Below are 22,597 nucleotides of genomic sequence, written 5' to 3'. Positions count from 1 at the left end.
ATTCTAAACATGTACTGCAGAGGAATGCTTTTTTTTTGCCTTATTTAAAAACTTCCTGGTGTTCCTGATCTTATTATTCTTAATATTCACAAAACCAACCACAGTTTTATGGTCACTGACTCATCAACACAGGTTCCCACTCTGTGACATGGAGGCATCTACATGAAACCAGATAACTTCTGGTTTACTGCCAACATGCCTGTTCATTAGCTTAGGGGAAAATAAAAGTGTTGCCATCATTTGCCTATTACTGCTGTTTTTAATGGAGGGCAGAAGCAAAACATAAAGCAACTGAAACTTAATCTCTACTTGTTTCTGTTTATCTACAAACTAATGTTAAAAAAAATTATGATTTCAGTAAAACTTGACCTGGATAAATAAACCAAATACATTAAATAAGATTTTACGCTGTGCTCATGCCTCACTAGGGTAAATTAAAGGCAGACTGGCCTCGTCGCAGTGTAACTTTAAATCCCTCTTAAGGTTGCCGGTTTGTTAAGTCTCCAAGCTACAGCTCTTATACAACATTTCTCCTGGCTGGCTCTCAGCCTCTAGACAAATCACCATATAAATCTTCACAGGATTGAAGCGTGAAGCATTAATGTCCGGACGTGGCGTCATCACTCTTCAGCAACTGTTAGCTGCAGTCTCGTTTGTCTTGTGCTTGCTTCTCTGACCATTTTTCACATATTTCTTGATTCGGACCTGGAAATGAGTACCGCGCTCGCCGACTACCAGCCTGAACAGAGTTAAAGAGGAATGGTTTTTTAAATCATGACCTCCGACCTTGCAACTGACTCGATAGATGTTTTATTATATTACCAACTTTAAGAAAGTGTTCTGGACAGAACCGCTTCCTCGATCTGTGTGTGGTTTCTGGAAGCGTTCTTATTTTTCCAGAACATTCCCGTACTCTTCCATCGGTTTCCTGGATCCCAAATACATGCGCACACACACACACACACACACATACACACACACACATACGGACATGTGTGTGTGTTGTTGTTTGTTATGTAAGCCCTGTTCTCACATTAGAAAAAAAAAATCCCCCCAGGACGAAGAGAGAAAAAAGACGGAGTACGTGTCTTTGTGGCTTATCCGTCATTTCCTGTGAAAAGATCCCCAGAACGAGAATTAATGCAGAGTCAGCAGTCAAAAGGAAACACGCTGTATTACTATTATCACACAAACCCAGCTGCTGAAGGGGTTCTGTAGTCATGGGCATGCGAGCGATATAACTTTGACATCCAAATGACAGGCTTGTTGTGTGACAGAAAAACAAGCTCAAAATGGGCATAATTGGTTGAGTCTGGTGAAAGTACATTCCAGTCCGACCCGTTCTGTCATATGCAGCATGAGGTGTTTAGGCTGATCTTTATCCCTGTGCTCAATCGAACTCTAGGCTCATTTCTCTGGCTTGGTCTACCAACCTCTGATAAAATATTTAGTTTTTCAGCAGCTTGATGTTTTTTCACCGGCTGAGGTAGGAGTGAACTCTGAGAATGGCTATTTTTATATATATATATATATATATATATATATATATATATATATATATATATATATATATATATATATATATATATATATATATATATATATATATATATATATATATATAATAAATAAATAATGGTTTGTTTTTTTTTTTTTATCTGTAAAGCTTTAACTCCTTGCTGGAATTGTAATTACTAAAAAAAAAAGAACATTTTGTTATGGTTTAGTGGGATTACCAGATGGCTTAATAAGTGTTTTTTTTTTTTTTTTTCTGTAGTGGGTTGCTTATGCTTATTTTTAACAGTGGTTTTAGGTCACCCTATCATAGTTAGTGCTAGAATCTGATCTTTGCAGCGATAGACATGGCATCTAGGCGACACAAACCTACACAGCAGCACTTAAGTTTTGTGAAGTTATTCAATAAACGCCTGACGACCTGACAGTCAGCCGTCGAGTGTTTGCTTGCAGTGGTGATTGTGTTAAAATTATTGGTGTCTGTGCGCTGACACTGGGGTTATAAAATCATTATTTTTTTATCTTGCACATCTCATCTGTTGTGTTACATGTGTTGCATAAGTTCATAAAGATCTTTGTTAATGACTGGAAAAAAATCTAATCTATTAAATCTAAACTGAATTTGAGTATTTTTAGTTAAAAATAAAGAAGTCATAGACCACCCTGTGATTTTGCTACGTTTATTTGCATGTTGAGTAACCAATTTAATCAGGATGGATTTTAAAACCAGGTGAGAACGGTCTTATTTAAAGTAACATTTGCAGCTGAAAGAGCCACTTAGTGCCAGGTCTCTACATGACCCTTATAACCATTAAAACTATGCAGTCTAATTTATCAGCAACTTTTATTTATAGAGTACAAACTACAGACAAGTCTTTGATAAAATACTGTGGGTGACAAAAGATTTTAATATAATCCATTGCTGTTTCGGCCTTTGTACTGAAATGTGTTTAACCCCATCCCTTGAAAATCTAGTGGGACTCTTGTGAGAATATTTGTGTTTTAGCTGTTTTTGCACAACTTGCTCCCCCCTTCATTGCTTTCTATATAGTATGCATTGTAGCTGCATGTAAATGTGCTTGTGTGGACTTTCTGAGGGCCCTTTTAGAATAAAGCTGTACTCAAAGATGGAAAGCAAATCCATTTATCACCCACGGGGATCTGCAGAGAGTCAGTACAATAAGGGATGCACTCTGAAACGCTTGCCTTTTATTCAAGAGTATTTATAAAAAAAAGTAATTGTGAAGAAGAAACCATAAGACATCCATTTTGCAGTTTGTTACACTTTATATAGAGAACACTAATCCTGGGCGACAAGATGCTCATGTCAGATGAGATCAGAACTGAGTTTTTCTTTTTTTTCTTTGCCCTACATGCAAAACACCTGAACCTATGGTCCTGAATCTGGCAGCATCCTGCAGGGAGGATTTATTTTGTTGAGCAGGATCCTGGATCAGAGTTGGTGGGAAGATGGATGGAGTTAAATACAGAACAATCCTGGATGAAACCTTTAGACACTGTGAAAAATTTTAGATCAAGGGAGAGTTCACTTCCCAGTAGAAAAATATTCTACTGGATTTGATGGAGTAATTTACATAAAGCACTTTTTAAAAACTTATTTACTTAATGTTTTTACATTCTCAGCTCATATCTACAGCAGTTTAAAGTAAAGAAACTCTGTATCTGGCCAAATATCTTTTTTTATTTATTTACAAAAAGGCAAATATCACATACATAAAATAAAGAAGCACAGTTTACAGCAGGGAGTGTGACTCGGTCATTCCTTCAGACATGTAACTACCTCTCCATATAATGCACTATCTACGGTCTGCTCAGTCAAAGTCCAACCTTCTTGGCACTACATAGTCCATCCATTCCTCCTCCGTGAGGGAAATGAGTCCCTCTGATAACGCACCTCCGATGTCTTTCTCTACTTCCTATAAATTACCGTTACTGTATCTATCCAGGGATCTACAGCTTGACTCAAGAAAAAGTTGTTCTTGTCATGGTCTTCTGGCTTACTGCCAGCAAAATATCAAATAAATATCTGTCTCTTTTAGGACATTGCCTTGGTAAAACTCTGGGATCAAAGTGTTCGAATCAAAGTCCAGACGTTAATCTAAATGAAGATTTCTGACAAGAAATTAAAACTAATGCTCATGGATGCTGTCCATCCAGTCTGAGTGTGATTGAGCTATTTTAAAGAATAAGGTTGCAAACTTTTATTCTGTAGATGTATGGAAAAATGTAGACATACCCCAAAAGACTTGCAGGTGTAATATCAATGAAAGGTGGTTCTACAGAGTATTGGCTCAAGTGGGTATTACACAAAGGCACGCCACACTTCTCAGATTTGAGGCTTCAGGCCCTGAAACCGCAGCGTCAGGTGAAAGCGACAGTCCAACAAGGAATGTTTTTGTTTTGGTCTTTTTTTTTTTAGTCCAAATAGGCGAGAGTTCTGCTCTTTTTCAGGTGACGACACTGAAGCGTGTCGCAAGGTTTCACGGAACGACAGAAGACAGACGTCAGTGTTTCACAAGCGGCTGACAAGTATTTAAACAGTTGGGTACGAGGGGGAGGGAAGGCAGGAAAGCGCGCAAGTCATTATCCTGTTAGAGATGACACTGACAGTGCAACTTGCACAAGGAGAGGAAGGAGAGAGGAGCGGCTCTGACGTCTGTCTTTAATCCTGCCGCCAGCCTTTCACTGCAGAGTGTTACTGAATCTCCAAACTCTCACTTTAGGAATGTGTAAAAATAGGCCAATAGGAAGGCATACGTTTACAATGTATAACATTCTGTCTCAAGGAGGAAGGCTTTTTTTTTTTTTTTGTTATTGTCAGGCTCCTTGTTCCAGTCCCATAAAATAATACATTTAGAGGTTACGCTGGGTCATGGTTTATGCCTGGCACAGCATCTAGCAGTTTTCTATTATTTTATTGGTCAATAATTTGGTTTAATATCTACTTGAAGCACACATTGCCATATTTCTTTCCCCTCAGAGCCAGAGTGAAATGTAACTAACTCAACAACGTAGTAATTAAAAGCATAAGCTTGATCAATCTAGTAAGGTTTCTGTAATCTTGTAAATCCCAACTAGAGCAAAGTTTTGAAATTTAAAAAAATAATTTGAATCCATATGCTTGGTTTGACTCTACACCAAGGCAGGAGCAGCGGTCAAGTTGTATTTAATTTTTGTTGCACAGCTGCTGCTTTGCAGATTCCTGAAACTGCTGATCTCTGAGTTTCTGCACGATCTTCTGTAGTTTATAGCTTAAAGCAACCTTAACTGAGACAAACCGTCCTTACTGATGTCCTGAGCTGAAAGGCAGGTCACATGTACAACCTTGAGGCCCATGGGCCGCAGCAGCAGAATATGCTTAGCTGTACTTCTGTCCAAGGCTGCAACAGTCTCTGCAAAACATGACAGCAAAGAGGGGAAAAGTTTTAACGCTGAGGCTGCAGAGGATTGATTGGTGGTTTATACCATCAGTCTGAAATCATTTACTAAACCTGCTTCTTGTGTTCGGTCCACGCTGCTGCTGGGGCTTTAGCAGTAAGATGAATTGTTTTTTAGCAAGCCTTTGGCCTCTTTATCCTTTACAGCCAGTGTGGAAAAAGGCCCACAGGTTGTTTGAAGTTGGGTTCAGTGACCCCTGCAGTCACAAGGTAACTATTGGTGCATATTTGTAAGGTGGCGTAATGGAGAATTGGCACCATGAGTGAGCAGCAGTGGCATCTGCAAGTGACGGGTATGTCAACATGTGCAAGCATCCTAAAGGACAGTTTATAAGATCTGGTGAAATAGACAACACCTTGTACAGCTCCAGCCTAACCGGGGAGGTTTCCCCAGATGAACCAAACCAGGGCCCACTGGGGCTCTGGTATTTTTTCTTTTTATATTTCATTTATGTTCTGATTGTACCTCACATCTTCAAAGGGAAGCGCTTTGTACACCTTTGCTTTGTTTTGCTCTGTTTCAGGTCGTTTCCGTCAGATCGAGGTCTTTACGAAGGTAGCCAATGGGTTTTTAGAGGTCTACAGCCACGTTTCGGGACAACCTGTCAACAGGTTCGTCTGCAAGGATCAAGGTGAGCAGTGCAAATTATAATCGGAAACCTTTTTCTTGGAATATCACATTATAGGTCATCAAAAAGTAGTGCAAAGCAAGATCACACATCGCATTCATAGCTTTTATTAATCAAATCCTTAAAAGTGAAGCACACGTCTGTATTACGTTCCCCTGAGTTTGTTGAACCACAGCATCATCATCATCATCATTTTGTGGTCCTTCTCCACCAACTCTGCACATCTTGGGATTGAAATATTTTACACATTGGTCTTTATTCCATCTCAGTTAGATTGGATGGGGACTATATATGAACAGCAATTCTTAAGTGTTATCAAGGTATTTCGATTGGATTTAAGTTTGAACGTTGACTGGATCATGTTGTCACACACACACACACACACATGCTACATTCTCTTGTAGATCTGGCTCTATTCTTACTGGTACAATCCTGCTAATAGGTGAACCTCCACCCCAATCCCAAATGTTTTGTAGCCTCTAACAGGTTACCTCTCAGAATTACCCATTTTATTTCCAACCATATATTTCAATAAACTCTGCCCATATTCCCTGTTCTTGCAGAAGAAAGGATCTCCATAAGACCACCACTGTAGGGATGGCCTGTTCATAAATTGTAATCTGCATGTAATTATGCACTAAAGTTTTGGTGTCATGTCAACAAATTTTCCCCTCCTGAGTTGTGAACCTCTGTAGCTCCTCCAGAGTTACTGTTGCCCTATTGGCTAATGCTGAGCAGTGGCGGTCACAGTCGTGCTAATACAAAAATAGATGGTTCATGCTATGTTTAGAAAGTGTAGAAATTGCACACCTGTTAGCTTCCATTTTTTGGGGGTTTTGCTAGGTGTGAGTATAACATTCACAAAAAGATATTCATCTGCGTACCTGCACACAGACAGCTGTGGGCTATCGGCTAGCGTTAGCTCCTCAATTTTCCATATTTATCATCAGTTTAACGGTTGTGGCACTTTTATTGTTTGCGGAAAATGAGTTTGCGAAGCTGACGCTTAGGTTAGCTGTACCTACCACTGCTACTGAGTAATGCTTTTCTTGTCCAGTTAGTTTAGGTGAACGCTCGTGTCTTGGTGGGTTTGCATTGAACGGTCCTTCATGTTCAGTGCTTGACTAAATATTCCTAGGCTACATAGACTTCTCCTGTGTTTTTCTTAGATCCTACCATTTTGTAATTTTTGCCACTTGGTGCAGTTCTTTGAATTACTAGCTGTGATTGGTTGTTTTCATCCATCTGAATGCAGTATTCAGAAGGAATACTCTGATTGGGTGACAAAGACCTGTATGTGATTGGCTGATGGTTTGCATACTATTTATCAAATCACAAGCACAGAGACAGACGATCGGTCAGCTGATGTTTGATGTGGAACAAGTGAAGAGTTTAAGAGTTGCGCCAGACACGTCAATTTCATATCGCTTTCTTTATTACTTGACAAAAAAATTGATATAACTGATCATTTTCTTTTTTTCTTTTTGTGGTTATTGTGTTGTGTGTGTCTTAGGGGGAAACGGAGGACAAGGGGAGCAAGAAGGAAATGGGGAAGAGCAGTCTTCTCAGAAGAAGAATACTCCGGCTAAGGCCATGGCCAAACTCCTAAGAAAAATCAGCAGAAACAACATGCTTGGATCGATCTCAGACTCCCCCGAAGGGGTCTCGCCGAACCAGAACGCGCCACTGAACGGGCAGACTGCTTCCCCCGAGCTTGCACATGTCAACGGTCACCCTCGTAGCGCTACAGAACACGATCGGTCCAGCACCAACTCTGGCCACCAGGTGGAGATGGTTAGCCAGAAACACAGCCGCAGGAAAGATAACTTTCCACTAGCTACGGTTACAGAGGAAGCCAGCGGACCCGGAGAAAGTGATCGGCTGACGGAGAAAAGGTAGACCATGCTAGTTTAAGTCAGTAGAGCTCCTTAAGCTTTTTTTTTTGGGGGGGGGGGGATTCCCAAATTGTAAAAGATATGTCCAAATGTCAAAGGTGTAGAAGAGCATCAGAACATCTTTGAAAAGTTTATATCAATATTCCTATAAAAAGTTTAGACTATACCAACTAATTAAACACAGAGTGTCAGATTTCAAGTATTTATTTCTGTTAATGTTCATGATTAGGGCTCTGTGATGACAAACCAATTGTAAAAAAAGCTTTAGCTCTGCAATATTTTTCACGACTAACAATGTGGATAAGCAGCTTGAGTGCTAATACAAAATTGAGTGGAAAGAAAAAGTGTGGTAGGAAAAAGGTTCACAAGCAACAGAGATAACCATAACTCCGAGAAGACTGTGAAGCTTAGCCCACTCAAGAGTTTGGGGAAAAGACTTAAGCTTTGGCTGAAGTTGAAGTCACTGGTTTGGGGCTGCAAATTACAGATGCATCCAAAACACGGAGTATAATTTTATATTTATTCTGTCAAGTCACTCCTGAACCAAAGACGACGTCCGAAGCATCTTAATTGAGATATGATGAAAAAGGATTTGATGGTTGCTCAGTAGTCAAAAGATGCCTCTCCTCTGGTTGTGATCGGAACCATCAGCCAGGAGGGGTGTCAGCAGATGTTTGCCAACAATCATCGAGTGTTTCGAGCTTTAACCATAACGCTGTCCTGATGGCGGGTCAGCAGTGGAGGTCAGCCTCTACTCCCTCCCTGCTGGCTGCCAGCTCAGCTCCTCTCTCCTGTACCATAGCCAACACAAGGCTCTCTGCTGCCTCTCCCAATCTTCACACTGCTTGTTTTTTCTCACTTCCTGTCAATGTCACTGCTGTCAACAGCTTCCAGGCTGACTGAGCTGGGAAAACCACTCTATCTGATCTCTATTGGGTCCAAGCGTATCTGCCGACCCTTATCCCTGCAGCCCTGCATCAGTTCCTTGTAACGACCTGTCTTCCTCATAAATGCCTCCTCAGACCCCTCTTCCCATGGCGCCGTTAACTCGGTCAGAACCATCTTCCTTGCCTCAGTGGAGAACAGCACTACATCGGGTCTGATATCCAGGAATTGAAGCTTCCCCTTTAGATCAACCCTAAGCTCCCATGATTGGGTTGTCTGCAGGAGGCTTATCGTGTTTTCTCGGGTGCTGCTAGCTTTGCTCCCTCCTTAATGAATGTTATTTGTGGAGGCTTGATGTCGTAGGGGTCCTTCTTTCTTCTTTCCTACTTCAAGATGTCAGCGAGCACCGTCATGGCACCACCTATACCTACCCTGAGACGGGGCAGTCTTACTTCCTGTCAGGATGTGCCGTGGTTCCATTTTGCCTCCAGAGCGTCTCTCATGCCTCACCTATTCAGATCCACAGGTGTTAGATGGGGATCATAGAGAGCCCTCAGCAGGAAGGAGATCTGGAAAGGCTCAAGTCTCCATAGTTCAGCCCATGTAAGCCTCCTCTTAGGTAGTCCCCATCTTGTCCATGACCCCTGAGATCCTAGCTCTACAACATTTGCTGTTCTCTGCTCTTCCTCTAAGTTCCTTACTTCTACCTGTACCATAGTTCTTTTTTCCATTAAGTTGGCTTTCCCTCAACTTTGGGTGGGACATTGACAGACTCTGCCTTCCTGTGTCTGGAACACCAATGATCTCCTTAAGTTTGAGGTTTCCTTCTGCCTTAGCTATTAAGTCTGACGCCTCCCACTTTCATCCTCATCCTTCTTTTTTATTCCTGTGACCCTGATCTTGGCATCTCTTGAATCCCTAAAGGTCATAACCAGCCTGCAGCTTGCTACTCTGAACTTTTACACCAGGGATGAGAGGGGTAGTTCTAACGCCACTGATCTAATATACAGTCCAACAGATGTGTAACTTGGAGGAATCCCCAACCACCTCCTGAGATGGGAGTTGATCTTGCTCTCTCCATGTTGGTTTAGCCATGCTTTGATGAGTAGGTTGTACCTGTTGGTGATCTTGCCTTTCCGAACGATACAACTGCTCGATTTCTTGGGTTTGCATTTCATTCTTGCACAAGTTGCAACCTTTTTCTAGCTTTATTAGGACCCATCTTCCCTGTACATGGATTGACACTGTTATTGTCAAATCATCCATGTAGCCCCTAATTGCTGGTTGTCAGACCACATAATCCCTCTTTGGCTCACTGGTTTCCCTTCCTTCAGTGGGTAAAAAGGTTCATGCATATAGACAACATGAGGCTCTCTATGCTGCCTCGCCCAATCTTCATACTGCTAGTTTTCTCTCACTTCCCATCAACCCCACTGCTGTCAACAGCTTCCAATCTGATTGAGTGGGGAAACCTCTACTTCTGATCTCCATTGGGTACAACCATGTCTGCCGACCCTTATCCCTGCAAAATAAATCCTGTGGCCAGCTGTACCAAACTGGACCGGAGTTCATCCTTGCCAGCTTCTAACTCAAACATGGCTACGATCCAAACGACCCCCAACTGGTAAATAAAAATATGAGTGGCTGATCAAAATTACATTAAGAACTTCCTAAGACTGAAGATACCCCCCGAGTAGATAAAGTGTACCTAGTGACCACCAATAAGAATCTGATTGGCTTATTTTTTCCCTATTACAAGATCTCTGTAAAATATAAGGCTCCTATCTCTTATCATTCAAAGATTTTTAAATGGTGTCTTAAGTTATTAATGTTTATGTTTTTTATTAATTTAATGTTATTTTCTGGGACCACTTGGTACCCTCTCTAAATGCCCTGAAAGCCCTGACAGCTTGTCACTGATAGAATCTGTAGGACTTTTTAAATTAAATTACTCAGATAAACCTTTTTTCAATGTTCTAATTTATTTCCATGTGCTTTTGTAAATATTCAAAATGGTACAAAACTGAACATGAACTTAGCTCAGAGCACCACTGCTGTTGTTTCTGCTAACATTCATCCACCTCTCAGTCCTGAACAGAGCAGCACTGCACCAGAGCACCAGCCAGATTCAGCTGACCTTCACTCAGCCCATCAGAAAACGGAGAGGGAAGGTGATCAGGTGGCCAAACAGGAAACCAATCTCACCTCCACCCCTGAGAAAGCGCTCTTCAAGCCCGCCCCACCCCACCTCATCCAGCTTCGTACGGAGAACGCAGACTCCTTCGACATGGAGGAGGTATGCAGGATTTCAGGGGCTCTCCCGCAGTCCTCACACAGATTTTAATGATTTCCGAGGGTGGCCTCTTCTCATGGCCACGTGCCTCAATGACATCACTAAGGCCTTTTACCAAACCATCTTATTTTCATCTGCTCTCCTGTGGGCAGTCAACTCGTCCTGCTAAGCTACTCCGCAAGGCAAATTAATGCAAATAAAGGCAAAATGACCTGCTTGCACACCAACAACAGAAACAAAATGAAAGCAGAGGTTTTATGTCTGCACTGGGACTGAGGCGATTACTGTCCAGCTATAGAGAAAAATCAGCTCATGAAATCTATTTTCTGACTAGAAATGACTGATAAAATAGGGCGAGTCTTCAAAAATATTGATGACAGTGGGAAGAACTGACAAAATGAGCATTGGATCAGTCTGCTTTTACCATCACACCTACGTATATCTAACCGCGAACAAGCGCGTTGAGCTAGTGTTTGTATAAAAACGATGATTTGATCATTAATCAAAATGTGTTGTATTCGTCCTCTTTTAAATGTTCCCGTTTGTTGTTTAGATCCATACCAATGACGATGAGGCTCCGTCATCCAGAACGTCTAGAACCACCGGTTAGTACTGATTCACCTTCATGATTTTTAGTCTCACATTTCTGCTTGTAGGCACATTCATTCTGCATGATACATAATTTGTCTTTTAGCCTCAGTGCATTTCCTTTTGGTATAAAGCATTTATACTAATATATTAAATATTTACCTCTTATTTGGACCCGTATACTTGAAAGAAACTTAAACCCGGGTCTGACTCCCTTTTAACCTGACTTATATTGGTTTTAATTTAAAAGTGTCTATAAAAAGAAGACAAATACACCATAAGTGCACAACTATACTAGTTAAGGTGCCATATTTGTGATATTAAGTTCGGAACCACGCCGGGTTATTGGCCATGAAATCCCACAAAACTTGGAGCGCTTGGGGAATTAGCATTTTTCCAATAAACTGCAATGCCATAAATGTTTTCCTGTTTCCTGTTTCCTTCAGATGCCTGAAGGACAGATCGCCCTGTGTTTTTTAATGTCCCTGCTCTGCATTTAGAATGCATAACCCTACCATGCCACCTGCAGGACAGATGGAGGGCAGCAGAGACAATAATTTTTCTCTTTCCGTCTTTTCATAGACTTGTCGAGGACCGTCAGTCAACAGTCTGACAGCAGTGGTTTTGCTGAGGAGCCTTCTGGTGACTCCAGCAGCTACCTTAAGGTTGGTTGTCTTTGTATTTGCACTTTAGTGCTCAACTTACTCCGTACCACTCATCATAGAGCTGAAGTAAAAGGCTCTCTGAACCAATACTGTAAATAGCTTCTTCTTTTAATTTGAAGTAAACCTGTAAAATGCTCAGTTTTTCTGCATTTGGTCACCTGTTTAAATGCCATACTCAATGCAGTGCAAAGCAAGTTATGTTACTTGCACGTTTTTGCATTTTCCAAAACGCAGCCACACAGTTCTACGTATTTTATTGCTATTTTAGTTGATCGATTGGGATTTTTATCTCTAGACCAACACAAGGTAGTGTATAATTCTGAATATAATAAATGAATATAATGATTCATTCTTTTCCAGCAAGTGTGGTATTGATTAGTGTTTTTCCCTCTTTACTCTGGTGCCTTTAAATGAAATTCAGTGTTACCACTTATCTAAGCTAATTTGGAAATGGAATCTGCCAATGTGTAGGTTTGTCAGTCCAAATTCGGCTGCTCTGTGTAGGCTTCTGAGGATCCAAGAACCCAGCAGATGGGTCAGGGAAACGGTGGTAGGGAAGTTTAAAGCAGAATCCCAAGTATTGAACATCTGGCAGATCCCTGTTCAATGCGGCAAACTGCAAGAGGCTGCTAAGAGTTACTGCTAAGAGGCTAACAGTAACTCTGGAGGAGCTGCAGAGATCCAAAGTTCAGGTGGGAAAAGTTGAGTAATATGCCACCTTGTGTTGGAATGTCACATAAAATCCAACTGAAATACCCTAAGGATTGTTGTTGTCATGTGACAAAATGTTAAAAAGTTTATACAATATGAATTAATTTGTTAGGCGCTTTATGCTCTTGGAATACAAAGAAGGTTGGTAGATTTTTCCAGTATTGGTTTCGATTCGTATGAGGTTAAAAACATTACTATGCAATCAAATCCTATGTGGGTGTTAAGATTTAGTTTAAACTCAGCAACAGTATTATGAGACCCAAGGTAATCCTTGTTATTGTAGTCTCACACAGAAAGCAGTAAGCTTTTAATTCTTTGTTGCATATGTGCCTGAGTGCCTGTCTTGACACGTTGAGAGCAGAGCTGAGGGTTGACAGCTGCAGTCAGTCCAGTTTTTTTGGTAAGATGAATGCAAAAAAAAAAAACAGTCAGTCTTTCATCACACGAACCTTCATTTCATATTCATTATGCAACTTAAAAAATTAGTTGACTGGAAAAAAAATTGTTGATGTAAAATTTAAAATATAGTTACAAAATATAATATTTACTGGTTACCTTTACACACATTTGCATCACCCTGTATGCGAGTTCCAGAGACCTGGAGCTATTGTGGTGAAAGTCTTTGGTTTTTCTGCCCTGGATGTGGCGTAGCCAGCGGGCCACGGTCACAGACCCTGAGGGACCTACTAAGGACATATTGACTTAAAAGTTGTTATATATGCAAGTCCCTGTCCTGTCAGTAAGAACCAGGAGCTTATAATGAATTGTAAAGTTGCTAGTATAGCAGCACATTAAATGGTTTAGTGAGTGAAAACTTGGGTGACTTGGTCAGAAGTCAGACTTAAGTATTTTTAACAACCAGCAGATGTTCCAAGGATTGTTTTTGTTTTTATTACAGCTGCATAGTGCAAGTTTGTAATACGTTTTATCTATTTTCTTTCTCATACATCCTTTTACAATTGCCCCATGTGTAAAGTGAGGTTTCCTCTATTTACTGCAGTTGCCTCTATAGACTCCATTAGTCAGTTCATGAGTGAGTCTCCACCGTAATTGATGCATTAGCAAGAGAACACAGACTAACATCAATATTTATAACGTTCTTACCTCAGAAGACACTACACCTCTATACAAAAGACCTGTGCAGATGCAGATGGTTTCCTCTAACCTGACGCTGCGAGATAGATTTGCTTCGCATATCCATCTGGAAACCTTCCGTTGAAGTAATTTTGGGAAGGGGCGAAAATACTGGTTAGCTGATTGGCCTGTGTTGGTGATAGACGGGCCAAATAAACCAATCAGATCAACGAAGCATATGACGTACTCGTCAACATGCTTCGTCGTCGCTCTGTTACGAGCGATGACGAAAACACAACCACAAGCCAAGCTACTCTTGCTGCTGCAGGTAAAGGCTTGTTAGCTCAGCAAAGAAATGCTCTGTAATTACGATAAAACTTGCTCGATAGCCACGCTAACACTAGTTTCATCGGCTGAAGCCGCCATGTTCTTTAGACTGAACTGTCGCGCTTCCCGTTGCGTCACACCTCAACCCGCCTCAAAGCCAACGCTGATTGGACGTTCGTTTGGTGAACGGCTCCAAATTTTCTTTAACGGAGAGTAGCCAGACTGATCTGTGAGTGAAACCTTGAAAGCTCGCGAGATCAGGATGGTCTCACGAGGCTAGGTTTCCTCTTCTCCCATGCACAACACTGGTGCCATTTAAACTTGTTGCCAGAGGGGGGAGATTACTGTAGAGATCCTGAAATTTGTGCTATGCTCCTTTAAGTAATTTTATCTTGTACAAAAACGTCATTAGTTTTCAGCCATTCAAATGTCATAGTCAAAGCACATATGTAATAAATTGAGCTTAAGATATGTACAATGGAATATTGTTTAGCAGTAATAAGACGTGTCTTAAAAAGTGCTCAAACATGCCAACGAAAGAGAATGTACATTAGAAAAACAAGCAAGGACTCCATGATAAAGCTTTGAGGTACACCCTAATGGAGTGGACTGAAATATTTGTCATTTGAAGTTTCTACAGAAACGGATTAGTCTGACGAGTTTGAACAAAACTACTTAACCAGATACACCGGCCCAACACCTAAGCCTATAAGAAAATGAAGTGATGGTCGAGTGCTGCATGACCAGAATATGAGATTTTCCTTTGCATCAGAATATAATTTTAAACAGAGAAAATCTATTTTGCCTGAGGGATCTATATGGAAGCCAGACGGATATCAAAATAAAAAATGCATCACTGATTGTATAAATTGTCATTTGGAGATGGTTCTGTAGCTGCCAAGGAAAGATGGTTCAGCTTGGTCTTTTTCTAGAAGTGGGTGAATAAAATGGACCAGGACAAGCCCAGTGGCTCAGTAAATGCTGTAAACCCGCTGGGAACGATTAATTGAAATTGAGATTTTTGGAAAACACCAAATCATGAACATTTCAATCTACTCGGAACAAGAACGACGAAAATCAAAGATGCCACGTTGGTACGTTTTCACGTGTCAAACAAATTGTCTGGTGGCATCGATAAAAGCGTAAAAGACGAGTCTGTGCCATGTCGACGTAATGTTGTACCACTATCTAAGCACTTCTTTCACCAGATGTGTGAAATGTGAATTTCAGGTCCAGGAGAGTTGTGACAGCTGCGACAGTGAGACCACCGTGACATCACATCCGTCCCAAGACGTGGCCACGCCCCAACCGCTCGACCAACAGGCGTTTGATCTACCAGACGGCAAAGAGGACGAAGCTGGGCCCGCTGCTCCTGCCAAGACCGAACTAAGCGGTTCCTCCACGGAAGAGGAGGTGCACAAAGAGGGTTTGGATTTGGAGCAGGTTCCACACTACACAGTCCACCAACTTCCCACAAGCAGATTAGCAGGTGAAGGGGAGCAACTGGATGGTAGGGACAGAACTGATGCAGACACTGAACCCCAACCAGATCAAGCCCAGAGTATGCCTGCCTGTGAGCGAGAGCACCAACATGGGACAGAAAGCTCTCAGAATCCTCCGGTTTCTGGACAAGAACCGCAGCGCACCGAGGGAGCTGAGGAAAAGGCTCTTGAGTCTGGTTCTGTTCCCCCAGTTCCCTTGTCTCCGGTTCTTAGTGCACTGAATCGAGCCAAGAAAAACCAGCTGAGAGAAATGGGCAAGCACAGCAGCGTCCAGAGCGACAACCCGCCCCAAACTACCGGAGGAAGACCAGGTAGAGGAGGCGCAGTCCGCATGCAGAGGTCCTGCTCCCTACCTTGCTCCCTCCTCTCACCCTCTAAAGTTGTGTCTTCGGTCAGGATCCAGTTCGGTCAAGGCCAAGCGTTCTGTACCCCACCCAGGTACTCCTTTAAATACACCCAGAGGGATGGAGAGCAAATGGAAGATGCAGTGATGGAGGAGAAAGACGAGGGAGAACAAAGCAACTGTCTGTCCACTCTCATCATAAACCCTGGCTCTAAAGAAAAAGCACCTGCTTCCATTCCTCCTAAACTCATCCCTCGCCATCCGATGCAATCCTCCATGTCCTTGCATACCTCCAGCCCTCCCCCTGATTTCTCCCTGGGCCCTGGCACCTCCTGGAGCACCCAGAGTGTTCCTGATCTATCATCCAGTCACCAGCAGCCCAGCCAGTTCCCACTCAGCACCCACCAAAACCAGCAGAACTGGAGTCCAGGGCACACGATGTTCCCAAAACACAGCGACGTAGCGCCGGGCTTCCAAACCAGCCCTTTCCCCAGTCCTGGTTCTTACCCCTATGCTCCATACCACTACATCAGTCCTCCTTACGTTTCTAACCAGCACGAGCCTTCAAACCGTCATTATTCTAGTCTAACCAGTCTGCACCAACCTGCAACTCCCCCAGCCCCACCGTACGGCAGCCTTATCAACTTGCACCAGCCCCATCCCTCCTCTGCTCCTCACATCCTCGGTTTGGGTCCATTGGCTCCTGGAACCCCTCCACTGCACCTACAGGGATACAACGCCTCATTCAGCCATCCGTTACCGTTCCCTGCTCCTCTTCCCGGGCACCAGTTTGGTTCCCCTTACTACGGTACGCAAGGGTACAACGTAAGCCCCCATCTTCACCCTGGGCTCCCTCCTATTGCAGCGACGGGTTCGGGACCAGGGCGCTGCCCGTCCAGCACCGAGATGCAGCTGAGGAAGGTTCTGCATGAGATCAGGGGAACGGTTCAGAGTCTCGGCCAGGTTGGTCCCAATTTTTTTTGTTCTGCCATAACTCTTCTTTCATCTTTTTAATATGCAAAGCAATAAATTATTGTTGCTCTTCAGCATTTTCTAGATCTACACCAGAAGGATAATTTCTACCTTTTGTAAAATATTAACTGTTAGTTCCCGTCCTTAATCCTAAACCAAAAGTGGTCATATTACAGCCACGGCCCCTGTAGTTTATCACCTGGTCCACTTCTCTCCTCCTGCTCTAACATATAGTTTCAGCTTGTTGTTTTCTTGTCGGCTTAACTTTATTTTTGCCTTCCAGAGCCGGATCAGTTCTCCTGATTTGTTTGGTGAGCTCAGAGCCAGCCAGCAGGTAAATCTCTAGGCCTCTTTTTCTCTCTGAAAAGCTTTCTGTGCTTTTTATGCATTAGATGCTCGTGTACAGGACTGTCTCAGAAAATTAGAATATTGTGATAAAGTTCTTTATTTTCTGTAATGCAATTAAAAAACATGAAATGTCATACATTCTGGATTCATTACAAATCAACTGAAATATGGCAAGCCTTTTATTGTTTTAATATCGCTGATTATGGCGTATAGCTGAAGAAAACTCAAAAATCCTATCTCAAAATATTAGAATATTTCCTCAGACCAAGTAAAAAAAAAAAAAATTATAACAGCAAAACAAAATCAAACATTTGAAAATGTCCATTAATGCACTCAGTACTTGGTTGGGAATCCTTTTGCACAGATTACTGCATCAATGCGGCGTGGCATGGAGGCCATCAGCCTGTGGCATTGCTGAGGTGTTATGGATGCCCAGGATGCTTCAATAGCGGCCTTTAGCTCATTTGCATTGTTGGCTCTGGTGTCTTTCAGCTTCTTCTTCACAATACCCCACAAATTCTCTATGGGGTTCAGGTCAGGGGAATTGGCAGGCCAATCAAGGACAGTAATGCCATGGTCAGTACACCAGTTACTGTGAGAATCTGATGTCGTCTCTTAACCACTACCATACTTGTGATTTAGTTTACTGAACCAAGCTGAGTGTTTTTCAAGGCTCAGGAAACCCTGCAGTGTTTCGAGTTAATTAGACGATTCAAGTGATTAGTTGAATAGCTTACTAGTATACTTTTTCACGATATTCTAATATTTTGAAATAGGATATTTGGGTTTCTTAAGCTGTAAGCCATAATCAGCGATATTAAAACAATAAAAGGCTTGCGATATTTCAGTTGATTTGTATTGAATCCAGAATGTATGACATTTCATGTTTTTTAATTGCATTACAGAAAATAAAGAACTTTATCACAATATTCTAATTTTCTGAGACAGTCCTGTATATTGGAGTATATATTCTTGAGTTGATTTCTCTTTGATCCCTAGTAACTCATAGAGCAGAGGTCTTTTAGAAGATTAAAGCAAAACTGTGACATCATTTTGGAATTGAATGAAGGAAAAAAAAAAAGAGGATACATGTTTATAAGATGTACAAATGAAAGTTTTAATAGGTTAGCTGGCATATTTGTTCAACCCCTCCTTCCCTAAATAAAACACCCAGTGTCACCAACTGCCTTGAAAAGTGAGCAGTCGCCTAAACACACATCCACAGCTACGAGGATATCAATTATATTAAAGCACATTCATGTGTTAAATGGTCTAGTAAAAGTCCAGAGCTGAATTAATCCACGGTAAGAGTTGTAAATTACAGCAACGCGCCGTGACGGTTTGTCTTGTGAGGCACTCTGACCTTAAAGGAATTGAAACAAAGAAAACCATCGGCCTCCGTGATGAATCCGCAGGCTGTCGTCTGGAACTCGTCAGTCAACTGTGAATGTTTGTTTTCAGTCTCTGGCAGAGTTTCAGCAGAAGAGGCGCAGTCTGAACATGTTCCGCAGCCAGATGATGGACCTGGAGCTGTCAATCATGCGTCAGCAGGCCGCCGTCTACAAGCACCTGAGTCCCGCCGACAGGTGACGCGCCGCGCTGAAATCCCCGAGCTGTTACGCAACCCGGCCTGCTTGTTCGCTTCTGTTCGTCACCGCGCCTGTTATTTTTTTATTTTTGTGCAGGATGGAGGCGGAGGAGCTTCAGTGTCTGAGGTCGGCGGTCAGAGAGGAGCTCCAGGAGCTGGAGCAACAGCTGGAGGACAGACTGCTGGATCTGTCCCCGCACTCGCGTCTCAGAGTAAGAACATCAAACACTGTAAATCAGGGGTGTCAAACTCATTTTGGTTTAGGGGCCGCATACAGCTTAATCTGATCTCAAGAGGGCCACACGAGTTAACTCATTGCAAGATTAAGCAGAACTAATAAAAGTGGACTTGTTGTTGATTTTTATATTAAATGAATAAATGAACTTTTACACAAAATATTATGAATAACCTCAGCGTTTTTAAGAAAAGTATGTGCAATTTCAACAATACTTTTACTCAGTTAAACATTTACTTAAGTGCCTTATGCATAAGAACTGATCATAGTGATTATACAATGTTGAAAAACATTTATTCACATTTTTTGGAACTTGAAAACACTGTCCTGCATGACAAAATACATCAAACAGATAAAAATTAAGAAATGATTTGAATTTTTCCACACCTGAAGCTTAATCTGCTAATTAAAACACAGCGCCCCTCGTGGACAAGATAGGAACTGCATATTTTCAATTAAACAAAGTACATGTTTTTTTCAATAATTGTTTTATCATTCTCTTCCTCTTATCTTGTCCACTTGTGAAAGTCAAATCTGATGAGCTCTTTATGGCATCTTATTGCCACATCGCAAAAAATTTTTTTTATAATAATGATAATGCATTTAGCCACAGGGCCGGACTAAATTGTTCGGCGGGCCGGATCCGGCCCGCGGGCCGTATGTTTGACACCCCTGCTGTAAATGTTCCACATGTTAAACTGCACAAGTATGGCTTAATCCACAATCGTCACATTACATGACTCATTAGGAATGTCCTGCTGTTTTTTTTTTGTCCCCAGAGTCTTCACAGGGACAACAGCGTCGAGAGCCTGTCCACCACATCTGCACTGAGAGCCATGGAGCCGGTCAGCGAACGCAGCGCCTCCCGATCTCTGATACGAAGGCCAAAAACATGTTGGTTTGACCTGACGTTTGCCTCTTCCTGCCTCCTTTCCTGTCTGTCCAGGTATCAGACCTCCTCAGAGAGCAGTTCTTCCTCCAGTCAGAGCTGGGCTACGAAGGCCGCGGCCCCTCCAGCGTCCCCTCCACCCGCTCGCCCAGTCCCGTCCGTAGAAGGGAAGGAGAGGATGGCAGGCAGAAGCAAGGAGTGTACCGGGCGTCCATCAACATAACCCCCGCCCCTCCCGGTCGACCTAACGCGCACACAGAGAGGGTGGCTGCGGTGGAGGAGGAGGAGGGTCAGAGAGACGGCGACGGCGTAGAGGATAAAGGAGGAGAGCGAGATACGGCACCAGGGAGGGAAGGAGAATTAGGGAAACTCGGAGCTGCGAACTTTCAGCAGCTCATTAGAGAGGTAAATGCTAGTTCTCCGTTGGCTTCTCGGCGGTCCCGTGCCAACGCCCAGCGGGTCACCAGCTCTGCGTCTTCTCTTCCAGATCCGAGAGAGCGTGGCCCAGGAGGTCCGACGGGAGATCTACAACGAGCTGCTGGCCGCCGCGTCTCCACAGGGCTCCTCGGTCTCTGGCCAGCAACACCCCGCGTAGGCCGGCACAACTATGCATCCAGCCTTTACTTAACCACAGCCCGAACAAAAAACCACTGCCTGTCTTCAACACTGTACACACCCAAGTAACACTGTGCGACACTATGTGCCCGTGACACTGTATGTTTGTAACACTGATGGCCCCGTCTGTGACAAACCCCGCCCACGCCTCCTGTGGCACCGCCTCCAGCGTCCCCGAGCCGCTGATGAGAGGCTTCCAAGTTTTGGGATTAGCAGTGAAAATGTGCCAATTTCACACTATCTTTTTTTAAAAAAAAATTTTATTCTAAATATAAAAAGCTGTGGTCAACATCCCTGACAATTCAGCTACCACTACTGCCGCCGGTACTATGAATACTGCATCTAGAGTTACCACTACCAACAGCATCTAGTGCAGTAGTAGGTGCACAATACTTCCTGTCGTCTTGTGGCTGCGTTCATGTGAAAGATGGACGCGTTTGTGCCTCCAGTAAAACCGTTTGAATATCAATTTGCCTTAATTTAACTTTGACGTGTTTTTGTACAGCTGGAGTAGAGGCAGGAATGATTCAGATGTGATGAAACCTGTAGGCAGAGACAAGCTAGGATTTTATTCAGTCTTTAACATCTCTTAGCGTCCTCTTAGACTGTCTTAACGGGCATTTTTGTGAAATTTCGCTTCGCTCTGTCTTTTAATAAGAGCTTTTTTTTTTCAAACTCACTGTGAGAAATTTTTTTTATTTGTCTTTTTTTTTTTTTTTTTCCCCCAGTCATTCCATGCACATTTCACCTTAGGAAAAAGGCAGTTCTGAACAGTTTTCTCGAGAAATCTGCAGAATAACGATGCATAATCATCCTCATCGCTGTCATCGTCACGCTTCTGCTTCTCCACCTTTCAGTCACCTTTTGCGACAGAAGGTTGCTTCAGCAGTTTGAAGCCAGTTTAGAGGAAATGGGTTAAACCTTTTCATCTAATTCTAATGAATTAGATGAAAGCAATGGATATCTAAAATTTCTGATTCTAAACGCACCATTTTTATTTCGCCACCTTCACAGACAGACTGCATCGTTTAAACTGCATCGAGCTTCCTGAAAGGTGCTTTGTCAGAACAGTCTGAAGCTCCTCGTCTTCAGCTGGTTGAATGCTTTTGACGAATTGTTGTTTTGTGCGTGCCCAGTCAGGTTTAGAAAGTGATCATAGGTGTTGCCGTTAAGGGGCTGAGAGGTTACTGGTAAGTCGGAAGTGATGGGGATGACTATGTGTCGACTGCTCGGATGGAAAAGCTTAGTGAGTTTTTTTGCTGCGTCAGCATGTTGGTTTCACTCGGATGATAAATGTGTGCAATAATGTGAACACATTGAATATATTTTTTGAGTTTTTTTGTTGTTGTTTTTTTTAGATTCTTGTGGATCATAGCAAACATTTCAGAGATGCTACACCTCTAATACAGAAACAACCACAGAATCAGCAGAACCTTTGATCACATTGTTGGATACTTTTTTTTTTTTTTTTTTTTTCCTAAAGCTTTAAAGTGGGATTGCAGTTTGTTTGGTCGTCCACAGGTTCTTGAACAGTCGGTAAATTGAGACACTGGCTGTACACGTGTGATTGGCTGAGAGACCTGTCAGTATGAGGCCTCTAACTTTTAATTTGAACAATAACTGTGCAAGTCTGTGCACAAGATCCTATTATGCATAAATTTGTTTGCTGAGAGCTGATCTGTTTTGGCGGGATTCGTTTAATCTGAAGCTCAAACTATTGACTTACCATTACGAAAATCAGTTCTCAGGCTCAGGTCTTCTCGTCACGACACCTTGATACATTCTTCCAGGCCTGTCGACGTTTTTAGTTAAGCAACTTTTGAGCCTGCAGTCATGTTCACAAACACACAACTTCTGGACGAACACTGTTTATTAGTCTTAGATCAAGAATCCACTCTTAATTACACCTTACTGTCTGAATGTCGGTGGCTATGAATTTCTGTCCGTGTCTAATAATAATAATAATGGTTGTGTATTTTGTATTGATGTCCTAAGTCTGATATAGGGAGGGGGTCACTGTAGAGATGATGATAATAATAAAGATGTATTTATTTTCAGTACAAAA

The 22,597-nt window shown here is 42.4% G+C and overlaps 1 protein-coding gene across 4 annotated transcripts in view; it reads left to right on the top strand.

Annotated features, from left to right (window-relative positions):
• Positions 1-22,597, top strand: part of itprid2 (ITPR interacting domain containing 2) — a 56,079-nt gene extending 33,482 nt beyond the window's left edge. For all 4 annotated transcript variants that reach the window (XM_012864358.3, XM_012864359.3, XM_021317361.2 and 1 more), the window contains exons 12-23: positions 5,498-5,605; positions 7,116-7,497; positions 10,471-10,678; positions 11,229-11,280; positions 11,846-11,928; positions 15,271-16,848; positions 17,141-17,191; positions 18,667-18,791; positions 18,891-19,005; positions 19,808-19,873; positions 19,975-20,322; positions 20,405-22,597. In XM_012864358.3, the coding sequence (XP_012719812.2) occupies positions 5,498-5,605; positions 7,116-7,497; positions 10,471-10,678; positions 11,229-11,280; positions 11,846-11,928; positions 15,271-16,848; positions 17,141-17,191; positions 18,667-18,791; positions 18,891-19,005; positions 19,808-19,873; positions 19,975-20,322; positions 20,405-20,512 (3,224 nt within the window). In that variant the 3' untranslated portion in view covers positions 20,513-22,597. The remainder of the gene's footprint in view (positions 1-5,497; positions 5,606-7,115; positions 7,498-10,470; positions 10,679-11,228; positions 11,281-11,845; positions 11,929-15,270; positions 16,849-17,140; positions 17,192-18,666; positions 18,792-18,890; positions 19,006-19,807; positions 19,874-19,974; positions 20,323-20,404) is intronic.

This window comes from Fundulus heteroclitus, chromosome 7 (assembly GCF_011125445.2).
Source record: "Fundulus heteroclitus isolate FHET01 chromosome 7, MU-UCD_Fhet_4.1, whole genome shotgun sequence".
Taxonomy (NCBI): domain Eukaryota; kingdom Metazoa; phylum Chordata; class Actinopteri; order Cyprinodontiformes; family Fundulidae; genus Fundulus; species Fundulus heteroclitus.
The sequence above is the reverse complement of the archived record's forward strand: the minus strand, read 5'-3'. Positions and strand labels throughout refer to the sequence as shown.